This window comes from Cavia porcellus, unplaced genomic scaffold (assembly GCF_034190915.1).
Source record: "Cavia porcellus strain 051 isolate PalLab524CR breed Dunkin Hartley unplaced genomic scaffold, mCavPor4.1 scaffold_2, whole genome shotgun sequence".
Taxonomy (NCBI): Eukaryota; Metazoa; Chordata; class Mammalia; order Rodentia; family Caviidae; genus Cavia; species Cavia porcellus.
Genome location: NW_026947485.1, coordinates 128,880,698 through 128,906,226, shown reverse-complemented (window position 1 = coordinate 128,906,226; position 25,529 = coordinate 128,880,698). Strand labels below are relative to the sequence as shown.

At 40.8% G+C, this 25,529-nt stretch overlaps 1 protein-coding gene and 1 long non-coding RNA gene across 14 annotated transcripts in view; one reads left to right on the top strand and one right to left on the bottom strand.

Annotated features, from left to right (window-relative positions):
* Arb2a (ARB2 cotranscriptional regulator A) overlaps positions 1–10,516 on the top strand; it is a 420,978-nt gene extending 410,462 nt beyond the window's left edge. For all 7 annotated transcript variants that reach the window (XM_063245345.1, XM_063245343.1, XM_063245337.1 and 4 more), the window contains one exon: positions 7,518–10,516. In XM_063245345.1, coding sequence (XP_063101415.1) covers positions 7,518–7,660 — 143 coding nt within the window. In that variant the 3' untranslated portion in view covers positions 7,661–10,516. The remainder of the gene's footprint in view (positions 1–7,517) is intronic.
* Positions 1–25,529, bottom strand: part of LOC111754443 (uncharacterized) — a 30,314-nt gene that overhangs the window by 2,720 nt on the left and 2,065 nt on the right. The window contains exons 1-5 of one of the 7 annotated variants that reach the window (XR_010046426.1): positions 5,212–7,520; positions 3,444–3,567; positions 1,785–1,865; positions 485–581; positions 34–134 (exon numbers count right to left, since the gene is read on the bottom strand). This is a non-coding gene — a long non-coding RNA (uncharacterized LOC111754443). Of the gene's footprint in view, positions 1–33; positions 135–484; positions 3,568–5,211; positions 7,521–25,529 lie in introns of those variants that run through there. The other 6 variants (XR_010046425.1, XR_010046424.1, XR_002789129.2 and 3 more) reach the window with 6 other exon arrangements.

Sequence of the window (25,529 nt, the reverse complement as noted above, 5' to 3'; positions counted from 1 at the left end):
AATGAAATATTGAAAGACTATAAGAATGGTTACCACTGGGCATGGTGGTAGATGCCTGTTGTTCCAGTACTTGAGAGACTGAGGAAGTACAATCAGCTCAAGCTGGAGGCCAGCCTGGAATACATAGTGAGATCCTGTTTCAAAACAAGAAGAAAGAAAGAGAGTCATTTGTTACCATGGGTGTAGAGAAACAGAATAAATAGGGAACTGTAGGTCAAAGGGTAGAAACTACCAGACATATAGGTTGAAAAAGAATAGACAGCTAATGTACAGCAGGAGAACTATAATTCAGAAAAGTGTAATGTATTCAGAATTTTCATTCATAACTAGATTTAGCTCTCATCACATTATAAAAGTGACAGTGAGATATATTAATTTGCTTAACTCTAGTAACTATACTATAGTGTTTTACGGTATGACTTGTAAGCTGCACATACATGCAAAAAAGTTCATGCTTAAATAATATTAAAGTCGAGTAAAATACCAGAAGAAAATGATAGAGGGAACTGGAAAAGGAGGGCTTTTGCCCACACTTCGGCTCAAGTTTCAGAGGGAAGCAGAATGTGTCCCTAGTGGCAACCCTGAAAGCAGAAAGTGAAACAGGAGTTAAAAGCAGGGAAAGTGGGCTGGCATAAAGCTCAGTAGCACAGCGCCTGGCGGTCAGGCATGAGGTCCTGAGTTCCATTCCCACTACCGAAAATAAAAACAAGAAGAGAAAGCACATCTACACTAGCTATCTGCATTCAGTGGACATTTGGAATAATAAAAATGCATCCTGTTTTTTTTTAATTGATTGGCAACAGGTGAATTAAGAGTCAAAGGTTTGCAACAGCGTTTAGGGTGAGAGACTCCCAGCCACTAAGAGCTGTCCCCTCCACCTCATGCATAAATTTACTTCCCAGTGTTACCTCTTTGGGTCTAAACTACACTGTGGCACTTCCTGCCCGCCTGTCTCCCACCAGAGATGACAGATACTTGGCAGAAAAGTGGCAAAACCAAAGACAGGCTTCCCAAGAAGCTGCAGATGATCTGAAGTTTCCGCCTCTGATTTCAAGCTTTGATTTTAGCCTCTCTTTCTCTCCTCTTGGAGGCGACATCAGTAGCTTTAGGGTTGTGACTCTGTGGCAGCTGTAAGGGGCTTGCAGCTGTGTCGGTGATGGCCGGGCTTGGCTGTGCCCCAGGTAGGTTGGCCAGGCAGTGCTACCTGGCTCTCCCTTCACAGACTCAAGGACACCGCCCCCCATTCACTACCTCTGGGGTGGCTCCTGCTGATGTACAGGGGCTCTGTCAGGAGCCCTCCTCTGTTCAAGTATTGTTAAGTTTGTATTTCTTAATATTATAGTACCCATAGAAATTCTGGAACTCACTTTCAAATAAAATTCAGTAGTTATATGTGTATTTTTTTTAGAAGGCACATTATTTTTCAGTGCTCTGATATTTCTCTACTCTATAACTTTCTAAAAATAACTGCTGGTGAGCCCATAAATTCATTAGTTAACCCCACTGGGATTCAATAATGCATATTACAGACCTTCTGATTTTTATATATTAGATTTTCTCAAGAATTCCCTTACCTGTTATTATCAACATAGCTATATTGACAGGGTCTTCATTACTTCCTAATTGCCCATACTTCTTTTTCTTGTTAAAGATCAATTTTTAAAATCAAGCCTTGTCATTTTGAAAGTGCCATAGACATGTTATGCTGTTAATATTAATGTGTTTCATATCTCTCTAGCTTCTTTCCTCCTTTATCATAGGAACTTATATAGGTTATTCATTACCTTGTGCTTTAGGAATGCATTCTTTCGGAGATATGGGGTACACAGTGAGGAGAAGCAAGTATATGCTGGGATTTTTCCCCCCTGGAGTAAAGATTTTTTAGAAGATGTTAAAGATGACTTTGTAAACAGTGATATTCCCTATTCTAAACAGAACCTAACATGTAAAGTATGCATAGATAGTTGAAATTATTCCCTGACCTTTTGGTATGGGACCATGTAAAATAAAGTGAGTAGCAGTAATTGGAATAGTGAATGACCAACCAAGAAATTCTTCTGCTTTATCTCTGGGTGGGGAGTCATGCCCCAGGCCTCCTGCCAGCCTGCTTCCTGTTTACCATTTATTGTTTATCAGCCCACTTCATCTCTGATCAATCTAGTGTGTGTGTGTGTGACATTAACCATAGTCATCAGACATTTCATGTGCCATCTCAGGAATGAACATTTGCTTTCTTAGAGAATTCTTCTCTCTATTAAGGGACTCCTGAGTAAGGTAAATAACCTTCTTCATTTACATTAATATTAATTAATATTCTACTTCCAGGACTGGGAGAGCTTCTCAGTGATAGAACCTGCGCTAACATGCAGAAGGCCCTAAGTTAAACCTCCAGCCCCCAAACAAACAAAAAGTCTATTAACATATGACTTTTAAGACAACTTTTACATAAAAGAATACAGCTTCAGAGCAGTGCACGTCTGCCAAGGTTAACATCAGAATTGGGGTGCTAACTTCAAAGCATACTTTGGCATCATTTTTACTGTACCTTCAGCCTCCATTAAAAAAAAAAAAACTCCTAAGCACTGCGATCCAATACAGAACTGTCTGGACAAACCTAACCTGTGAGAAACACTGGACGGGGTTATGACGGGAAGTCAAAAGGGCAATATGTAAGAGACACTGTTCTGGTCTTCAAGCACTTTACGAGCAGTACCTTTCCAACCACTATTTCTTTAATTTCTAAAAGCTATTGTATAGCTATAACACCCTTCTATGTCAGTTCCATTACAAGGCAGTTTTCTTAAATATGTAGTCTTTGGGGAAAACAAATACTTTTTAGAAATTTGATTTTACTCATATGATTTGTAATCTCATCCTTCATACTTAGGGTTTCTAACCCTTTTGACCATTTGTATTCCCTTTAATGCCTTGAAATTGGCTACAGTTCATTTTCTAAAACAAGAGATAGTCAAGGACAAATATTCAGTTAGTAATTAAAAGATCTCCTTTCTTTCAGCTATTGCACAGTAAATAACACCATTGACAAACAGTATTTGTGGAACAAACATAAGGAACATAAGATATGTATTCTCTGCTGTGTACAAAGATAAAAGAGACAGGTTCAAATTATTGAGCAAATTAGTCTCTAAGGAAATAAAACAGAATCGTTCATCTTTATTTCGGCTGACCCTGAATATCTAAATACTTCCTACTAAAGCAAATATTAAACAGTGCTTTTACTATCATGAAATAAATTTCAGAGTAAAGTAATCTGCATGCAAGATTGTTAAGTCACTGTACTACTGTAGTTAATATAAAGGAGGAAATATATATATATATACAGGTAGAGTACAAGTAATTCATAATAAAATGAATATGTATTTCAATATTTAAAGTATTCTGGCAAGTCTACATGAAAAGGCATAATAAAAGTAGTCAGATACTTGGTCCTGTGCCCAGAATCACCGTGAATTTGACAGCTACAGATGCAGGGACACACAGGTGTGCCTAGTGGTGGCTGACGTTTGTCCTTCGCATTTTCTCACAGGGTAGACCCTGCTTGGTAATCTGAAAAACACAAAGTACACAACATCTTCAGTTTACAAAGTAATCACTCTCCTAGTAAATTCAGTATATATGAAAATTGCACAAAAAGTACTTTGAGTCTATTTGCAGAACAGCTTCAAATTATAAGCCTATATAATTATAAATAGGTTTTTCAACTACATGAATAACTGTGGAACACTAAAAACCATGTGGGCTACAAAACAGTTCATCATACTGTACTGCCATGCAAGTAACAGGGCATCCACCCATCCTTGACCTTCTCCCACTCAACGCCAATAGCCTCTTCCAACTGCTTGGCCACCAAAAATATTCCCACCAGTGTCCAGAATAGCTCCAGAGGTCACTACCCTCAAGCCACTGATTGAGACTGACAAAGCCACTTTTCCTGGTAAAGCACTGTGAGCCTTTACTTTTACTCTAACACCAGATTAATTTTATGGATTAAGAAACCAAAAATTCACCTCAAAATGAACTGTCCAAAGAGAACAAGAGACATTATGGTAGCCACTGTTGATTATCTTACTGCCTGGCTTTGAAGGTTGGTAATGCTTTCATTCCTTTGCTTTGATTGGTTTTATACGTTTTGTTTTGTTTGAATTCCTTGAGTGTGAAGATATGGACAACTATTTCGGGGAGAACAGGAGGCATGGTGGTAGCCACTATTGATTTCCTGTTGTCTTGTTTTGAAATCCTGTGTTGCTTGCATTGTTCTGATCTGCTGTGTTCTGTTTCATTCTCTTTAAAATAAAAAAAAATGAACTGTCCAGCTACAATACATAAGCCTCCCAATCCAAAAGGATCCACAAAATATTCCCTGAGAACTGGCCAGCAGTTAGCGTGGGAGAACACTTTATGCCTACTTTATGTGTGTCCCTCTGGACTGGAAAATGGGGATTTGAAAAATGAAGAGAATTTCACAGTCCATACAAAGGGGAACTTTGGATAGGGATAATGAGGTAAAGGAAAGATCCTGCCCGCTCTGCTAAGTTGTGTTTACCACTTGTAAGTAACATGGTTAGTGCTAAATGGACTGCTTTTGCTCTTCCTGCCACCTCATTGCAATTCATTAATAAATGGATGCTTTTTATTTAAACTTCAACCTTTTATATCCTTTTATGAGCACATAATTTAATAATGGCTTAATGTTTCTATATTGATGGAATAAATGGCCCAACTCTTAACTTCCCTAAAATGATGTACTTTTTGTAAGTACTAGAAAGCTGATCTGAGAAGTTGCCACTCATTGAGCAATGTCACAGGTAGATTTTCATATTAATTTGTAAATATTTTCACTGGGTGTTATCCCTGAATTGTTAAAATGATCTCCAACACATGATTGAAATGTGTACATGCAACCCAAAATGGACTTGCAGTTATCCAATTTCCAAATGCTATTTTTTAAATTATTAAAACATATTTCCAAAAATATAAAAAAGATATTTGTGTATAAGATATTCATATTATCATTGTTTAGAGAAAGATACACACACACACATACACCCTTCTCTGTAGTTCACTGGAGGACCTGCCTTGCTCACAAACTTGACTCTTACTAATTCCCTTCCTCTGACAGATGCACACAGTCTCATTATTTCTACTCTTAAATCATAGGGGTACATGTCGCGAGTCAGCGCTGGTACTCACCTCTGGGATTCTGATCTTTTCAGCCCAGGACTAATCAAGCAGAGAGTCATCATAAGCTAAAACTAAAAAGCTTTTGTAGTAATTTCATCACCAGGGAAATTTGTTCATCTTACAGAAAGACTATCACCAGGAAAGAAAAAATAAAGGAATCAAAATTGCTTTAGACCATTGGCTTCTTAAGTCCCTCTAGATTCATAGATTGAATTGGTTTTCAGGGGGTAGCAGGAACTACAAGAGGATTTCCCTGAGAAAGCTTACAAATTGATCATAGCCTTAGTAACACTCGTAGGTGTAAGTGTGACCACTGTGGAGGAAATGCTAAGTGGGGCTGGCATCTTGAGAAATGGGGAGGAAAAGAGACAATTAACACTTTTTGGCTGACTGATTTTGGAGGTGGGTGTTCTTAGAAAATGCCCTTTCAAAGAAAGAAATACAATTGACTTTTCAAAATAGTATATCATAAGTGCAGTGTAATAGTTGTCATTGAACTAAAACCAGGGCTGGAAACACTACAGGAAAACAGACAGATATATTTCATAAATCTCAGCAACTGAGCTTTCTTCTAGATATATTACAGAATTTTATTTAAAGCGTAGGTCTGCGGGTATTTAGAACTTTTCACTTATATTTGAGGAATGTAAAATCCTTCTAAATTCAGTAGAATCCCTTGACTATCATTTCAATAAATCAATAATAATATCTGGATGTCCTATGTGGATGTCTTAATTTGAAACTGTATATAATCCATTGATGGAGATATATAGAGTGATTGATTGATCGAATTCTTGTCCAGAATTCTACCATAAATTGTGGGAAAACAGGCATTTTAGCTCTACCAAGGTAAACCTACATACACCCTTCCCTTCCTTCAAATAATTCGAATTTCGCCTGAAATAAGCAAATAGAGAAGTGGCCTTCTTTTTAACCTGAGTACAGTAGTATTGGGGGTGTTTCTCCAGGGTGTGACTTCAGTACTGGATCTGAGTTCCAAGTGCATACTCCTGAGGCCAGAGGAGAGGAGGATGCGGCACCTCTGAGGGGTGGGGACCTCTGGTAGGGCCATCGCCCACCGATGAGTCACATGCACAGACTGTAGCTTTCTGCTCTCTGGCCCACCGACCGCAGCCGTAGCATCCTTATTGTTGTAACTCCCAGATTGTGATACTGTCACAAAACTGTTGCTAGGCAACAAATGTGGTTACCAGGTCTCAGCGAATAGCTGAAGGGGAAAGCAAAGTGTTGCACCATTGTAGAGTAACCATAGCAATGACCTACTATTACAGACTAGAGAATTACCATTAACAGTGTTAAAGTATCAGACAGAGGCCCTGAATTCAGAGACTTCTAAGCAATATCTCTGCATAATTGAGTGACATAGGAAGATATTACAACTGTTTCAAGGCTGGCTATTTGTTCATTATACCTACATAAGAGTCTTTGTAATTATTTTTATTTCTGAACTTTAAAAATTCAGTTATGAAGCTACTGGTGAAATGATAAAAGCTAGCATAAGTAATCAAACACAGGCTAATGTGTTTCTTCATCTATCCTCATGCCTTTATCTTTGTTACCAGCGTTGCCTGTCTCACACTAAAGGTAGACTTGATTTGAAAAAGCAGTATACATTAATATTAAATCAAAGCCATAAAAGCAGCTTCAGTAAAATAAAGTAGCCCTGTGTAAACTGACAGCTAACTTGAGTTTTTAAAAGTGGAATTCCTCCTGTCACAGTAGGAGGCCTAAATGCTCTTTTAGTAGTTACTGCGTTGAAAGTATTTTTCTTAGCGTCTCTAAATCTGCCCCCTCCCCCCCGCAAAAAACAGTTAAAAAAAAAAAAAAAAGTCGCCTTCGAGGATGTTGCAAGCACCTGCCTCTCTTCTACGCAGGTCCTTCTCTAGCATCCCGTACTATGTGGTCCCCGCGACCTGCGACCTCGCTGAGGCGCGGTGCCCAGCATCACAGCTGCTGGGTGAAGGCAGACTCCCAACCCCCTCGGGGAGCCCGCCGCTGGGTGCTCGCGGGTGGGCGTGGACGCTCTGGGGAAGCCAATCCCGCGCGCGCCTCGGGAGTGGGTAGGGTAGCGGGGGGCGGGGCCCGCCCGCGCTCCCCCATTGGCCCACGGGGACCCGGCCGCGCTCAGCGACCTACGGGGCACGCGCGGCCGCGCCCCGGGCTGGGGACTCGCCGGAGCGGCCTGGGCCCCGGGGTGGCGCCGCGGCCGGCGGCCGCCTGTGGCCCTGCAGTCCGAGGGGCGCGGGCCGGCCGGCGACGCCGCTTGGTAACCCGCTCTGTGTCTCTCCCCGCAGGCACCGACCGCCACGAGCTGACCTCCTGGAAGAGCTTCCCGTCTATTTTCAAATTCTTTGCCGAGGCCGCGGAGGCCAGGAGCAGCGCGGCGAAGCCGGCAGCCACGCGCCGCTCGCAGCGGACGCAGCCCGAGGAGCTGTGAGCGCCGGCCGGCGGGACCCCAGCGCCGCCTCATTAGCTTGCTTTCCTCTCAGAGCGCGGGGTCGCCATATACACGTCTGGGTAGCGTTTTGCATTATTTCTAGATGAGTGCAACTGTCAAAGCAATAAGGCTGCGGCGGCCGCGCGTCCCGGCCGCGAGCAACGGAGCTGACTACAGGGCCGGGCCGGGCCGGGGCCTGGCGCCCGCCTGCACGGCCAGACACGCGCGAACTAGGGCTTCCCTGGTCCCCGAAGGTATCTTAGATGCCGCTTGTCTCTCTGTCTTTGTCTCCCTGTCGCGCTCTCGCGCTCTCTCTCGCTCTCTCTCTCTCTGTCTCTCTGTCTCTCTCTCTCTCTCTGTCTGTCTCTCTGTCTTTCTGTGTCTCTCTTTGTCTCTGTCTCTGTCTCTCTCTCTACCCCTCACTCTGTCTCCTCCACCCTTCCTCCCTCCCTTTGCTCCCCGTTCCTCCTCCTTCTCCCTCTCTGACTTTCTGTGTCTCTCTGTCCATCTCTCTCTCTCTCTTTCTCTCTACCCCCGCCCCAGGAAATACCAAATTTAAATTCACAACATGAATGCCACCATGCACTATGGAATACTTTCGGGAGTGCAAATTGTTCTCTCCCTAACGATCTATTTTCATTTCGAGACCAGAAGAAAAACTTTGCATAAAAGTCTTACAAAATACCGAATCTGCATTACTGCTGAAAATCTTTGCCAGTTGAGTGTGAGGCTGTCTGCAAGTCTCTCATTTCAGAAGACACTGTCTGAATCCAGACATAATGAGCAGATCTTTTAAGGATAGGTGTGAAAGGTCCTACTTTCAATGGAATTTCCAACTAAATGATTAGAATTGACTTTGTTTTTTAAATATGTGCTGTGCATTGAGTGGCACTGCAATTTAGATAGCACACTTTAGTTTTACTTTTTAAATGTTACTGTGGGGAAGGGTTTGGGTGGGTATGGTTGTGGCTGTTGTTAATCCGAAGAATGACCTACTATGAACCCTTTCAGGGATAGAATTTTTTTACTGACATCAGGAAAATGAAACTGTACTCTGGAGCCTTTTCCTTCTGGAAGACTAAGTAGGGCAAAAATGATTCTTTCAGTTTTATTCTCCAAGGGGAAAAGAGAGACTTGGTGGGATAGATGTTCATACCCAAGTGCAATGGTGTATTTTTTAGTACTCCACTTCTGTGTAAGGCTTTTTGTCCTACAGATTCAACAGCTGAGTATTTTAATCCAGCTCTGATCTGGCAAACACTGTGAAATACAAGTGATAAAATAAGTCAAGATTTTGCTGACTTTCAAATTTAAGTATTAAACTTGACATTATCAGTTTTTAATTACTTGAAGAATTTAATTATCGTGTGAAGATTGTTTCTAATAGATGAGGTTCTGAATTTAATATTTTTCATCCTTTTTAAAAGTGTATGCAACAACTGATATGCCTGCCTTATTTGAGGACATGATAACATGTACCCAAAATGACTTAGAATTCTCTTACGCCTCAGAGAAATAACCTACAGTCAGTCACCTCACAGATAAACGTTTTTATATTACTAACCGACTTAAGCAAGTTTTAAAAATGATAATATCTTATATGTTCATTCATGAGTTCAGTAGTTTGAATGATGGCAGATTAAAGTGATATTTTCAGTGGTCATGTCTGTATATCTTTTGATGTTACTTAAGCAAAAAATAACATAAAAGGAAAAGTCAAAATGGCATTTTACCCAGTTTTTAGGTGGTTTAAAATGTGTAAGCCCAACAGTGTCAAGCATATTGGTCTGTGATGTTGACCCTTTTTATCTGATCTTTCTCATTTAAAAGTAACAGGAGACTGTGTAAAGTGATGATATCTTCCAGCGAGAGGATCTGAGAATTGATGTGGATTGAATATATTTTTCCAAGTGTTATAAATTGTGTGGTGTTTTCAGTATATGAAAATGTTCACGTAAAACTAATTTTGTGACAATTTAAAGCCAGTACCTGTGCAGTGCTTAATTTGTGAAGCTTTTGCAGCTGAAGTACAGAAACTTATAAACCAAATGACTCCTATTCCTCTCTCCAATTCTCACCTCTTTTTAAAATCCATTACTTGTAACAGACAAAATCGCTGTTTAATTGCCTTTAATACTTTAAAACTACTGGGTTGTAAGGCCTTGTTTAACTATGTATAGAGAGCTATTTGCAAACCTAACTTGTGTAAATGTAATTTATACTTGTAGCTCTAAGCTGTGGCAACCCAGAGGGAGCTAGGAAAACTATTCCAGACCACCAGCGAAAACTGATCAGATTCCTTGGAAACTGGTTTTTTTTTAAACTTGTTGATTGTGGGTCTCTTGGTGTAAACGTAATAACACTGTTCACCACAATTTTCCTGCGGTAACAGCAAGCAGTTGGCCATCGCCTGCCTGCCCAGGGGCAGCCAGTGTGAACAGTGCTTCTCTGATCTCCCATGCTGGTTTCCTTGGAAAGGTCTTTAGGTGGTTAGAGGTTTAAAGTTAGAATATGAACATTTTATTTCAATTATATACTTAGTTTTTAGAGCAAGTGGAATGGGAAAGGAGTTGTTGACAAATCTAAAGTTCAGAATAGTTCAGTTGAAATATAAAGGCTGATAAGCTTTGACACTTTTTGAAGGTAACTAATCAAGCAGCTTTTCAAAGTCTTCATGGATTCTTAAAAGGTGGACCATCTCCTTATAATAATTGTCCTTTTCTGCAATTTCTGCCTTGTGCTTTAACCCAGATTGCATTCTTGTTTATATGTCAAAAAGCAAAATTAAAGCACAGGGGTTTCCTATATATCTTATACTTCTGTTTATCATTTTAAAATAAAAAGTTTCCCCAATAAGCAACTGTGTATTATTCTTGTTCAGAAGTTTCTTTATTCATAAAGTGTGTACAAATTTTAAAAGCTGGACTATCAAGGAATAATGGGAGAGTACTTGTCAACTTTGAAGCTTTGTAGTTACTATTATTATTGCTGTAATGTGATATTCAGACTTCAACTTTAGCACAGTTTGGCTTACATTTTTCACAAAGCTACCATTTTAAGTAATTTGTTTTTAAAGCTAAACATCTCCTTGGCAAGAAAATTTCAAGAACACATCATCTATAGGTAGATGTGTTTTCCAAAGCAAGTTGGATGAGATTAAATTGCTCCCAAATTCTCGTACCTAGGTCCTTGATGTACTGTATCCAATCTGAATTAACTTGCATTTATTTTACAGTTGTTCCTTCTTTTAAGATACATAACTTCTTTGAGAGGATGTGGGTGACTAGACACATTAACTATATTAAGTCCTAATACTTCAGTTTTTTATGTTTCTCTGGATTATCTGGAGCTCCAGCTCAAAAGTGTATGATGACTCTTGTTAAATCATAGTTTTTATTGTGAACTGATGGGTTTCTCTTAGAGGCTATGCTTCTGATTCATTTAAGAAGGATTACTACTACAGCAAGTGTAAAAATTCTCAAAAACTTTCCCCATGATTCTGTGGGAAAAAAAATCCTTAAATCAATGTGAGGCATTCTCATCTTTGAAATATGGGTGGCAAAGGGGGAATAATGGTGATGGCGATTTTATGATTACTTATTAGGGACTGTAATAATATAAAATAAAAGACGCTAGGAGGTACTCCCTTTCAAAGATTGAATACTTTCCTTCCTTCCTTGTATAGAATGACTGAGTGGGAGTCTCTTGAATTGTTCGTCTTCCTTTTATCTAATATTCTATTAATCTCCAAAAAGATCAGTTTGAGTCTGAGAAAAGGTTTTTAATCAACACTTCACAGAGCTTAAAGCTACCCTACCTAAAGCATCAGCTTTATTAGGCGGTTTGAGATTTAAAGCATTGCCACTGTCATGCACTGTACTAAAGTAAAGAATGTACACCAAGTGGAAGATGTTGAAAAGGGGGAAACAGCACAAAGTCGATTAACAGAGTTTCAAGAATAGAAGCAGTCATCAAAGCATTCCAGCATTTATCTTGAAATCTATGTAGGGTTAAAAAAAAGCAACAATAATAATTTTAAACCTCCCACTTAGGAAGGATGAATGTTGATTGATTCATTTGGATCGATGTTTTTAAAGTTTCACACCACTGATCTTTCATGTAGTGATGTCTTTAGCAGTCAGTGGTCTGACATGAGCCTTTTCGGATTTCATCAGTGGGACTCTCTCCATGACATCTAAAATTATGCAACAGTCTGTGTGCTGGTGACTTTGGAGTTGGGAGGCCTTGATGCCTAAGTGCATGAGCAGATTGAAAAACTCTTATTAATTTTTAGTACAAAGCTTTTATAGGAGCAATAACTGTAAGTGAACCACAAAAGGAAAAGAATTACTAAATACGAGAAAGATGACCTGAAAGTTTAACCCTTAAGGAGACATCACGGAATGACCAAGTATTTCCACCTTGGATATAAAAGGCTTCAAAATGGAATTTGGACTGAATGCAGGAGACCTTCCAGGCAACTTTTCCCAGTCTCTTCCCTTGAGCTTGTGGGAAAGCTTTCATTATATTCTTTGGATTATTGCAATCGAGTTCTGTTTAAAACACATGACATGTTTCTAGAAAGAAATCTAGAGAGGTCCTACATCTTTCTTTCCAGACCAGTTTTTCTCCCTTAGCAATTACATTGGGTAATATGGGAAACCATCATAGGTAAAATAATGTTGGACTGTACTTTGTGACCAGCCTGCAGTCCCAATACAAAGAATCTGAAATGAAAAGACAACCAATGCCCCAAGAATGATATGTCTCTTTTTAAAGTTTACAATTTGAATAATGAACTTGGATAGAAACTTGGCAGGAAAATAAACCATGGCACCATCACACCACCAACCATTTTCACTTTTCTGTCCAATTTCAGAGTGCATGTGTTTGTGAGTATTTCACTAGATCAGTGACAGCTCTTTATTTGCATAATTATATGCTCTGGTCTGAAGAGAAAACTAACCCCCAAATTTCATGGGTCACCAAACTGCAACAATCAATGTTTTATCACGTATGCTAAGCAAAATCTAAGAAGCTATATGAAGTTTCTTGGGGAGTTTTTACTCCTCAGAAAATTAAAGAGTTTTCTTCTCCTGAATAGATTCAAAATCTTTCCAAGTTCTTTGTAACTGAATTCTGTTTGAAGGCAAAACTAGAGATTAACATGTAGATCTGGATTGTAGACTCACCAGCATTACTTCAAAGTGGCTTAAGAGCAGCATTTTTTGGTGCACTAAACTTTTGAATTCTAAGTACTGTCTTTCATGCTATGAGGAAAATTTGTCAAATTATGATTAGCCAAAATGAAGTCTGAAATAATCACCAAGAATGTAAAGTTCATTGTCTTCATTAAAATAACTCAGGGTTTTTTAAAAAGACATTAAAATGTGCGTGTAAGCACATAGGGGTATGTACCTCACACACATCCATATCCATCCATAGGGTATATGTGTCCTTTGCTTCCACCTGAAACATAAAAATTATGTACATGCTTATTTGGTGTTTGTACCATAGATGCTCAGTGAATGTTGGTCACTGTGCATGTTTTTAAAACTTCTTTTATACTAAATTTTCAAGTTCAAAATCTCTAAGACATTACAGTAAATACTTTCAAGTTATTTGCATCTATAAGTTCTCTATTTATATGTAATGTGTACTTGTTGTAAGGGTGACTTTGTTTTATTAAAGAAAAATTGATTTAAACTGTTGATGTCTTTAATTTATAGGTAACCTGCCAAATTTGAAATACAACGGAACAGAGAGGCACATGCAGTGACTTCTTTATGGGGTTATTAAAATCCTGGAAAATATCCACTTGTCTAGAGTTTTCAGGAATATACAAGGTGTCTGGTGCCACAAAAAGACTTAGTTATGAATTTTACTTAAAAGCATGTAGTGCAATGCCCTTTATTTGAAGTGATCTGTCACTTTCTCATCAGACAACTTACTGTCATCCAGAAAAATATCAAGAAAAAATACACACGTGAAGAAAGAATTGCATAATTTGGAAGTATTCTCTATGTGAAAGACAATGAGAGGTCTTTTGGGGTTAAGCATCAGAAGTTTTCTAAAATGTTCCTATCATTTTGAGTGAAAAGAAAATAAATTTCTCCTGTCTTTAATTAAACTTAAATTACAAATGCCCACATTTTCTTGGTCTTATAACCTAAAAACTTTAACCTCTTCTTGTCTTTAACACTACCTAAAATCACCACAGCTCACCTTTGTTGCTTTCTTTTGAAATGTTTACCTAGTTACATCTCCTCTAACACACACACACCCATCAATCACCTCCCCAGAAATTGTTGGTACAGATGGTCTTGGGTTGCTCTAGCTGAAAGTTCCTCAAAATTGAATCTGTAAAAATAAATCCAAGTTTAGCGTTTTTGTCACAATGAGTTGGTAACCAAATGAATCAAAATATAATATGTTTAAAACTATGTTCCTCTAAGTAAGAATTAGTTGCATTTTATTTTGTTATAAACTCTTCTATGGAAAGTAGTGGGCAATATTTTTATACCCATTTACTTTTCCCTCTCTATTTGACCTTTGTGAGAGCATTGCTTAGAGTATCAGAAAGGGCTCTCAGTTTTCTACTCTACTAGAAATGCAGAAAAAAAAAAAAAACCCTGTTATTTCCCATTGAAGTTCACACTCGAGAGGATTGACCCTATACCTAAAAGGCCTAGGTCTTCCCTTTTTATCATTTTCATTTCTTTTTGCTCAAGTACCACCTAATCCCATTGTGTCTGAGAAGGCTATCTCTGATCCAGTTCATCTTCATGAACCCCAAAGAATTTTTCAAAGGCTTATTTTCTTTTTTTTTTTAAACCACAATGAAATAAATGGCCTTTTTCCAATAAATGTTCACACTTTCTCTGGGTACTTGGATAATCAGGATTTATCAACTGAAGAAATATTGATGGTTTGTTGTAGTGGTTTTGTTTTGTTTTGTTTCTTTTGCTTTGCTTCAGTAAATTACTTAATATTGTCCCTGGGAATAACTAGCTCTAAAAATAATCCTAGCACAGAGTCACAATTTGGCTTTCATACGGTTTTGAAAGAAAACCATTAAAATTGCATTGATCTTACAAATATTGATCTAGTGCTTGATATCAAATATCAAATGAGATGCTGTCAGTGGCTGCTGATCACTGTGTCAGCTGTTTAAATTCATGTCCTCTTCTTCATTGTCACATGGATTCTAGTTGCTGAGGCTAAATAAGATTTTCATAATTAAAACAAGATCAATTTTTATTTGTGTTCTTCACATTTCTACTTCGACCAAACATATCTAATAGTCTACCTGTTTGTCACACAATGGGGGGGGGCAGTGCTACAAGAATGTGACTCTTACTAAGTAGGTTACATGTCTATTTAATTATTTGTCCAAATTTTGAAATAATTTACCTATATCCTATTTTTTGATCACCTTTTTTTAAAGGAATCAAATTTGTCCTGTTGAAAATACAGCTGTTCAAATACCATTTTAATACTTAGAATGAGTTCTTATTTCTTAATTCATACACTACAGTAGGCAACTTGCTTCTTTTACTTTTGCTGAAAAATATTTAAATATGCCATTTGGCAAAGTATGCAGCTTAAAGAATTACTTAGGCAAAATTGAAGAAATTTATATAGTACTTTCTCAATAAACTCGTGTCATCTGGCAGGTTAAGTCGTGCTTTATTTCCTACCAAATCCCGAAATGGTGAATTGCCTTTGGATATGTGCAGAATCTCAAATCATTCTTTTTCTTTCCACTCTTATCTTTACTTTGAATATCAAAAATTGCTGATGACTTTACTTTGAAAAGTGGAAGACTACCTGTGATGACCGTTTAACACCTCTCTCTCAGCAATAATGAATGAGAAATGAAGAGCCGAATCCTCCTAGAGGACTGTTGAAATTATACAGCCGAACTCTATTTTCCACATTGTAAGGCAGGGGGAATAAAATCTTAACGGGGGAGTTGGCGTCCCTTTCCCTTTACACCTGAGCTGGGTTTGGGACAAGCAGAGAGAAGCGAAAGGAAGCCGCGCTCTCCCCAGCACCATGGACAGCGCCCGCGGTGCCCCCTGCCTGCTGTTGGCTGGAACCCCGAAGTCCGGGCCTCGCCAGATTCCCTTCTCTGGCCACTCCCCCCACCACAGAAAACTGGCTCCCGAAATCGTAGGATCTGAGCCCAAAACGACAGTGAGTGGAAAGTGTGCGCAGTCCACTTTGGTGGTGAGTTTCGCTTGCTGCTCGCCCGGGCTCATCAAAGCTTCAAAAGTTGTCCCTGCGCGCCTCCCCGAACTGCGCTGGTCCGCGCTCCAAGCAGCCCCGCTCGCAGCCGCCTTCCTGGTAAGGGTCTTCCCGGTCCAGCCTTCACCTTCCTCCCAACAGCTTTGCACCACCCCTCTTCGGCTGGCCAGGGCTGTGCGGACTGTGATGCAGGAGGTCCACCTGCACCAGGAGCACAGGCTTCCGGGTTCGTGGTCCCCCAAGTCTGCCAGCCAAAGACACCAAACTCCTGGGGCCCCGGGCCGAGGCTCTGCGGGGCCGGAACTGTGCAGCAGCTCGGGTGCAAACCGGGCACTCACTCACTCACTCACTCACTGGTTCACTGCAGCCCCGGAGCGGGACTCGGCGGCTTAACGCCTGACCGGGGGCCTGGCAGCTCAGTAAAAACCCTGACAGCGACTTAGGTGCCTGCAGTCAGGAGGGGCGGCAGGCTCGGGATCCGCCGCTGCTTCTCCGCAAACCTCAACCCTACCTGTGCGTTTCCATACACCTCCCTGTGTGACTTTCTTTTTCACAGTCGAGATAAGCCATGTACCACAAAGGCAGATCACTTTCTGTGGGGTGTCTTTTTAACAGCTTGATCGCCCTAACAACTCTTCAGGTGCCACCCCTAAGACAAAACTAGTTTTTAAAAGATTTCAAATTGCACTGTGCTGTATTGAAACTTACTCCATGTGTTGGGCTTTGAGTGAAATCTCTCCTCTCTTACCAGGACTCTGTTCTGTTGATCCACTCTCTTGAATTAACATTGAGAACAAAAATATTACGTTTAGAGTAAGTGAGACGCCAAAAACAAATTTCTGTTAAAGATGGATTGTACAAAAGTGGTTTTAAACCAACTTAATCTAAACTTCTCGAGAGAGTGAAAAGAAATATCAAGAAAGAGAAGACTCCAATATCTTAAATTAAGCGATTTCTTTCGTACAAAACACCCTCAATAAACCATTTTCAAATTTTATATGTATAGTAACATAGATTAAGATGGATAAATTCAGGATGAAGCTATTCACTGATGTAATATGACCAAAAAAAATTTCACTGCATTCCACAGTTTAGCAGCAACTTAGCCTCAAAATGCTGTATTTTTCTGTCCTTTCAGACCTACAAACGTTTCATTAACACTTGCATGGGGTAGCAATTTAATTTGTTTTCTCCGAAGAGCCATAAGCACCGCTTTCTCCTACTACACTACTTACACAAACTTTTTGCCCTTTCCTAGTCTCCAAAGTAACTGCTGGAATTTTTCTTCCCAAAATTTGTTTTCCTTATAGTTGGGTCATTCTTTCGGTGTTGAGAGTCGTTTTGTCCAAATACTAAGATAAAACCATGCTGTACTAGAGAGGCTTTGCCATGCCCAGAGCTATTTAAACTAAGGGCACAACCTGTTGAAACTGGGGAAAACTCACCTCAGCTGATGCAATATAGCAGCGGACATGGGCAGAGTTTCGAGGGGGACCTGTTGAATGGCACATTCTAGACTAGGGTGCACCTGCCACTATCTGAACCCGAAACTGAAATATCTCCATACGTCTGTCTGTCTTTGGTTGGTATGTTTTTTGGGAGCTCATCTCCTGAACTGAGCTTCCCTTTTTGCATAAATGAAACATTTCCTATTATCTTTCTGGAGTTTAGGAGCCAAAAAAGGGAATCAGGCAAAGAGCAGGACTTGAGGTTTTCCTTTGTGGGGGTGAGGGAATTGTACAGATTTGGGGTAAACAGGTAGCACTTCCTGAATGCCTGGGTGCAGAGGGTTTGCTGTCAGTCGGATTGGGGGGAGGGAATCTGTTTTCTTCAGAAGAAATTTTCTTTCTGACTCCAGAGGAAGGAGTTGTTAAAATAATTATTTAATTAATTTAGTTCCTGATCTAATTTCAGAATGACTTTTCTAGATTATTTTAAGTCAAAAACTTTCACCACTTTTGATAGAACCACTTTTGCCAGAGAAAAATGCAAAGAAAGGAAGTATGAGAAGTTCACTTTTCCACGTACTGAATCAAAACATTGAGGGTATCGATCAGGTCTCCCTGGCCCACCTGACCATGTTCAATGAAACTTTACACCATCCTAGAGCATATGCAGTCATTTTTCCCTCAGTATTCAATTTTTCTTTTAATCCCAGCCCTACTCTTTTGTAGGACTGCTGCTGTCCTACACACTTTTCCCCTTCCAAGTCTTTTAAAATTAGTTTCCTTGTCTCTTGCCATTTGTCAATGTCAAATATACACTGCTTACTTAAACAAATGCATGTACTTTCTATGTTATAAAAGAATAGGATTCCTGACCAAGGTTCTTAGAAATCAGCAATCTCTAAACATTTGCCCAAACCTCCTGGGACAAGAAGAGGTATAAACCATAACTACCAAATTTCAACATGACAATATTGATTAGAATCTGCAGGGCGATCGTTCCAAATGGGAGAGGTAAAGGGAATGAGCTTGGACTCCCGCGATTCCAGAGGTGTCTGAAGGCTGATTTCCTTCTCTTCGGCTCACCCATAGAGCTATCTTAGACAGTGAGAAGTTAATTCAAACTTCCTGGCCAAACAACTTAGTAGCCAGCCTGGTCCTCAAATAATTGAGTTGGAAGATGGCTGGACAATCACGGCGAGTTTTTTGAGACACAGTTACCCCATTGAAAGAAATATCATAATTTTGGTGTTTCTTGACATTATTAAAAGCTTCAGTAACATTCATTCATTCTGTCTCATCCTGTGAAAAAAATCACCTGTTCCTCTAGTGAATGAAACTTTGAAAGAACTTGAAGGTAAATTCTGTACTTTTAAGATCAGATTTTAAAATGTAAGTGTACAGTACAAGAGAGAAACCATTAGAATAACTGAGTTACACTTTGGCTACCTAGTACTTTAATATCAGAGGGAAGAATCTAGCCAGTTTTCACATTAGCCAAGTTTTAAAACTGCTTGCGTTCCTAGAAAATAATGCCTGGGTGGAATTATTACTAATTTACAGGAGATGCTAACCTAGGACCTCAAGGAGGTCATGGAAATATATGGGAACTCTCCAGTCAGTGGCTGGAGAGGATTTTATAAGCATCTGAGAATCTAGTGATCCACTAAGCACAGCACACTTAAATTTGAATTTTCCTGATCAACTTTCAACCTGGGGGAAGAAAGAACCGACACCATTTGCTTAACTTAATCTGGAACATATGTTTGCATCCACAGCAGGTTTTTGGTGTGTGGCTGGGGCTGATCAAGTTGTAAATTTTCCTCTCTAGGTTTTCAGCGCCTGCTAGTTTCAGCCTAACACCTAGAGAGAGACTTTGCGGGGTTCTTCCCCAAAGCAGCCTGAACTCAACAAAAGGTTTCCGAGCCACCCAGCCCTGAGTGGTATTAATCTTTCCAAAAGTGGAACATTTCTGTACAAATTAGTTCCCCAAAATTCTAAAAGTGAGTAACAAGTGTAACCCTCCTCTGTGAAAGTGTTGGGAAAATGTCCTTAAAGAAAAATTTTTCCCTCACTTGCCACTGCTCTCTCCTTTACCTGCAACCCTTCCTCTAAAGGACAGACAATGTGGAGACAGTGCTGGTGCTGTGGACCGGACATCTTCATTCAACAAAACAGCAGGCAGGTTCTTTGGGCTCATCTTTTTTTCCATCACAAACTTAGGACTATCGCTTTTTTCTCTTTGTGCTTCCACACAAAGGAATCCCCCCCAAACCCAAATGCGTCTTCAATATCTGAGAAGAATCAGTTAGTGGTTCAAATAAACACACATTAGAATCCACAAATTACCATGTTAATCAAGCTTTGTAGTGACTTTTATTACCAATAGTAAAACATACCTCTTGATAGACATGCAGCTTTAGTACTGGAGCTTTAAATAAATCATTAGCCTTTTAAAAATCAATTAATGATATCCCATAATGGCAAATGAAAGTAATAGGTTCCCTAAGATCAGCTTAATTCAACCTGAAATGGGAGTGGGGAACAGTGGTGGAAACCACTGGTAGACTCTGGTGGGAAACCTCAGAATTGCAAATAACCATCTGGACCTGCTGATTTATCCTTTCCTGCAAACCTCAATCAGATGACCGGAGGAAAAGTTGAGGTGCTTTTTGAAACATATCAGAATGAGGAACTGAACCATAAATGTGCCCTAGATTCAGGAGCAGAATTTCCTTAAGCTTTATTAGTATATAGATTAAGACAGGCAGCGCCTACCTGAAAGCCACCTTAGTCAAAAAGAGAGCAAAAGTGACAGAAACAAAGTCAATAATAACGTTACCATCACTATGCTAATCAAATGCCCCCAACTAGCTCAGAACAACAGTGCTAAAAAGCCACTTTAATTCTGAAACGGAAGGTCCTGAGACACCGAGCGCCATCTAGCAAACAAAGTTAGAATCAAAGCGCGCCCAACCCGAGCACAGAGCACTGAGAGACCAGGGGATGCAGCAGCTAAGGGTACTTAAAGATGCACTTGCCGTAATGCCACCACCGGCCCAGTCTCACCCAAGCAAAGCACTACCTGCAAGTTTCCGCTCTTGGTCCCAGAAGCCAACTCAAACAAACATAACTACTGAGGTGAGATGGACAGAGTCTGCCTTCTGCTGAGGCTGAAGGACAGCTCCTCACAGCATTGCTTTTTTGTCTTTAATCAGAACAGGCGGACTCTCCATCCCTTCCCCTCCTCCCCAAAAAGAGCCCAGCGTCCAGCTAGTTCTGCATCTTCCTGTCCACATGGGGACAAAGAGCAGTGGCTGAAAGGCTCACCTTGGGCTTAAATGATTCCCAGGGCTTCCGTGCAGGGGCAAGCACACTGCTGGGAAAGCCTAGCAGGGTGGGAGAAGTCATTTCGAGTTCCTAAGGCTACCCAGACGTCTCTTGACAGGCAGTCAGAGCTATCTCTGAGTGGCATAAGACACAGATTTACTTAACAAGCCAGGAACGGTCATGGAGATGGAAAACTGTCTCCCAAATATAAATAGTATAACTTTATTTTTCTCCAGGCAACCTGGTCTTTGATATTTCCCTTTGGCTGAAAGAAAGTCAAAGGTAGCTAGGATGCTGTCAGATAGCCCTGTTAGTTTGTAGCCTGAGGGGAAAGACAGCATTTTTCCCATTTTTAAAGTTGAATGATGTTACCAAATTATGTGCATTTTCCTTGGAAGTGGGCTAACAACATAAGTACAAAATAAAGCTTCTGAGGCTGTGATAGAAAGCAAATCAAGAACAATGTACTGCTTTCTACGTGGGCAAGAACCCCATATTTTTCTTTGAAATCACTCGATCCGAATTGATAAAGCAAAAAAAAGAGTTCAATAGTATGCCTGCTTTCTAAAGAACTGTAGAATCTTTTTGTAATTTCATTTTAAAGCAGGTGGAAATCCAGTGTATATACATGCTAGCCTTAAAGTACTCCTAGATTCCCCACTATTGAATATCGCCTCTTGTAATAGCGCATTGATTCACATTATTCTTAGAATACACAGCCCGAGCATGGGTGTTCAATTGTTTTTGTCTCTTTCCTCTACTCTCACCTCCCACAATTTTCCTCAGTGAATAATTGTGTAAAATACCAATAATGATAGTAAGTGGAAATAAAATATTAAAATGATATTACAGTGGAGTATTAAATTCTGCTCCAATCTCGAGTTTGTTTTTCAGTGAAAACAGGAGTAATAGATAGAAATTAACAGTTCTCTTTATCTTTCTATTATGTTATTTCCAATGCAAAACAATCACATCAAAAGTAAAGGAGATGTCTGATAAGAAGGTATTCAGTGTGTTCATTAAAGTATCTCCACAGGTTATAGCATTTACAGAAAGAGATCTAACAAAACTCACAACAAGCCTAAGCCAATGGAAAGAGGACCTCAGAGCTTAACTGATAACTTAGAAAATATTTGAAAGGTTCCTATAAAACCTCCTTGTCTCCTTATGTCTGAAAACGTGTAGAAATCTGAGGATGGACAGCAGATACATTTCTCTCACTCTCGCCCTCTCCTTCCCCCTTCCTGTCTGAAGTTTAGAGAGAAAGTTTCCAGGTCAATCTTGCCTCTGGATCGAAACAAAAATCTTTGTGTGTGTGTGTGTGTGTGTGTGTGTATGTGTGTGTGTGTCTTGTTAAATCACACATTTCTCCCATCAAGGTCTTCTTAAACATGGAACCTTCTCTTAGACAGGGTACCCAGCTGTTTAATTTAACATTGATTTATTGCTTTTAAAAGTAAATTTACACACATGCCAGCAGCGCTCCGTTTTGTTTCCCCAGACTCTGAGATTTATTTTCTACTTAGCGCTTGTCTGACAAAACAATGTCCTTTAACTTTATTACACATCGATGAGGAAATCTGTCTTATTTTTGTTCAGATTTATTGCTGTGTTACTTGTGGGGACTTTGTGATCCAAAAAGCCTGAGGTCCAAAAATAAATAGAAAATTCAACAGAGTTGGTCACAAAATAATAGTAGAAACTTTAGAATCTGACCCAGAATATCCCAACCTGCTGGGTGGGGAGGAGGTAGAATAGAGCACAGGGCGCCCCTGGTAAGCAAAGTAACCAGGGAAGGACAAAAAAATTTACTCTAATAGGCAGGTAGTGTTGGGAGGCAGAGTAGGCAAATCTGGTCTCTGAATATTGTGAGTTCTTAGTGCAAATGTAGCTGGAATGATAGGGCAGGGCATCACATCAGCAGGGCTCCCCACCCAGGGTCACCTTACCTCTGCAGAACTCCCAATTATCACATGTCCGAGATGACTGAGCCCAAGGGAATTAAGATGGACTTTGAAGCAGCTTTTACGGTACACTTCATCTACATTTGGGTTTTCTTTAGTTCCCATTAAAAGGGCCACTTTCTTCTTTTCACTGATATACTGTCTTTGTGTCCTTCATTGCACACTCTTTAAAAAAGTTCTCCCATCAGATCAGGTGCAAAAAGGAGAGGATGACATAATAACCGTCATAATCATGAAAACTACCACCAACAACAAACAACTGACGCTGGGGGCTTAACTCTGATTCAAAAGGTTTTCTCCTCTGGAAGACGTGGGTCTCTCAATTAAAAAAAAAAAAGGAAAAAAATTAAAAAGCTGGGGTTGAGAAGGGACATAATGAAAGTATTCCTGAGGTTAAATGATCTGAAAGCTGGTTTAAACAATCTGTGTGTGAGATAAGCTCTCCCTTCCCATCCCTATTTCTCAGGGAGGCATCCACCCTCAATTCAGAGGCTCTCAAAGGAGGAGAGGAGGACGTTCGCTTTTCTAACAAGAAGTAAAGCGGGACAGGTTTTGTTTTTAGGGCGAGGGAGAACTTTTTAAGCTGACCCCTGTCTGTACCACCAGACCCTCTTTAAAGATCCTGTGTGGAAGCCTAAAGCCTAAAGCCTTTACTGCTGACTGTGGCCAGCGAATCCTGCAATCCTGTTTACATGTCCCAGTAATTTTTTTCCACCCCTAAAAGATGTTTTGTTTTTTTTTTTTTTTTTTTAAAGTTGGATCAGTCTTTCTCCGGAAAACACATCAAGACATCACATATTCGTAGAGGCTCGAAGAAGATTTGGAGGAAAAATAAAGAGGAGGAGGAAAAAAGAAAGAAAGAAAGAAAGAAAGAAAGAGAAAAAAGAACAAGACAAAATTTTAAAGAAAGGGAAATAGCTAAGGGGGGAGGGGAAATAACTGCAAACCTGAAAAGTCCGCTATGCATACTGGCAGCCCCCCAACCCGTCCGTCCCCCGTTTGCCCTGTGGAAAGGGTGCTGTCACTCAGAAGGCGCACTTCCTCCCCCTCGCCCCGCGCCACCCGCCGGCCCAGGGCGCGTCCGCAGGTCGGAGCCGCAGAGCCGGAGCCGGGCGTCGACTCTGCACCCGCCGCTCTCACCCGCCCGGGCCGCGCTTTGCAACCGAGCCGGCGCGGGCTCCCCGGGCCGCCCGCCGCCCTCCCCGCCGCGGGCCCGCGACGCTGCGCCCGGCCGTCACGTGGCCGCGCCCCGCGCCCCGCGGAGCCCTTTGTTAAGCCCCTCGGTCCCCACGCGCGGCCGGGCGGGGCGGGGCGAGGGATGCGCCCACGCGGCGACCCGGGGACCTCGACCTGGCCTCCGCGCCCCGGAGAGGCCCCAGCACTTTGGGCGGATGCCCCCCAGCACTTGGCAAAGCAAGATTCTCAGCCCTTGGAGGGAAACGGACCTGGGCCACCTCCAGTGTTTCAAACCACAGGCACAAAAGGGGGCGAGGGCCGGGGCAGGGCACGCCTCCGCGGGGCTGTGACCACTGGGCCGCCTTCCTCCTTCTCTGCTGTCTGCACACCTCGCCTTTGCCTCCCTTTCCTTATCCTCTGCCATGCTCAGAAGCTCAGTGGGTGGGAGTGTGTGTGTGTGTGTGTGTGTGTGTGTGTGTGTGTGTGTAAAGTGAGGTGTGTGTGTGTGTGTAAAGTGAGGTGTGTGTGTGTAAAGTGAGGTGTGTGTGTGTGTAGCTAGGGTATGTCCTGTAGTTCCAACCTTGCTAGGGTGGGGAAGAGTGTTCTCCTGCAAATGGACTGGAGTGAGAGTTTAAGCAACTTATTTGGGAGGAAATAGGGGGTCAGATTTGGTCTAAGTGGAACATCTGCAAAACATTCAAGCAGCTTATTCAACAAAGAATCTAGCCATTTATTGTAGAAATAATAAAAAGCCACTAATGATTATGGTTCCCACCCCTTCCCCCAAAAGGCCAAATCCTAATGAAATAATTCAAAGGTAGGCCTCATTTCCTAATAGTGGAATTAAACAACAACAAAAAAGAGCCCAACTAAACTTTCCAGCTCTGCCTTCTTAAGGGCCTGGGAACCTTGCTGAGAAATTAGGTAAATAAAAGATGAGTTGGAGTTTCTGTGGAGCTGAGGCTGCAGGACCCGATTTGCACATAGTTCTGCCTTGATATGCAATTAAATGACAGTAAATTCCTCTTTAAATAATAAAATTTGGAAGACTCTTCAAGATGCAAGCATGTCTAGGGTTAAGTAGCTTTTAAAACGTCAGTTTTTAAATGGCTCGCGCAATAAATGGCTACCTTTAACTCCTAAAACCATGATAAATATGCTATACATCTGGGTGCCAGTTTATCTCTCCATATTTCTTTTTAAAATGAGGAAAGCATTCATAAAAAGCTACTTGGCACACTTTATTTTAGGAAAGCAGATGTTAATTTTTTCACGTATCATTTTATGACCAAGTACATGTGTAACGTTGGAAACCATCCAGAATGCCTCTATTATTTGCTAAATGACTCCTAGTCCAGGCATATTATCTTCAGCCTAACTATGGTCTAGGTTATATCAATAAAGTAAACATCTGTGATTTTTTTTCTAACCAGCTGAGTTGGGGAGGGGTGGCATAAGGAGTTACTATAAACGAGAGAACAGAAGAAAAAAATTAAAAAAAAAAGAGTTTGGGCAGGAAAAGCACACCTGCGTTGCAGCAAATAGGATATTTATATTGTTTGGTGCAAAACAAAGTCCCTCCGTGGGGCACTCGGGGATATTTACATGGCGGGAGATAAAGTTGAAAGCCTTTCCTGGCGTGCCAAATGGGCTTCTCCCTGCGGCCTTCTGCGTGGCGAGATAACAGGTACCGAGCGCTCCTGG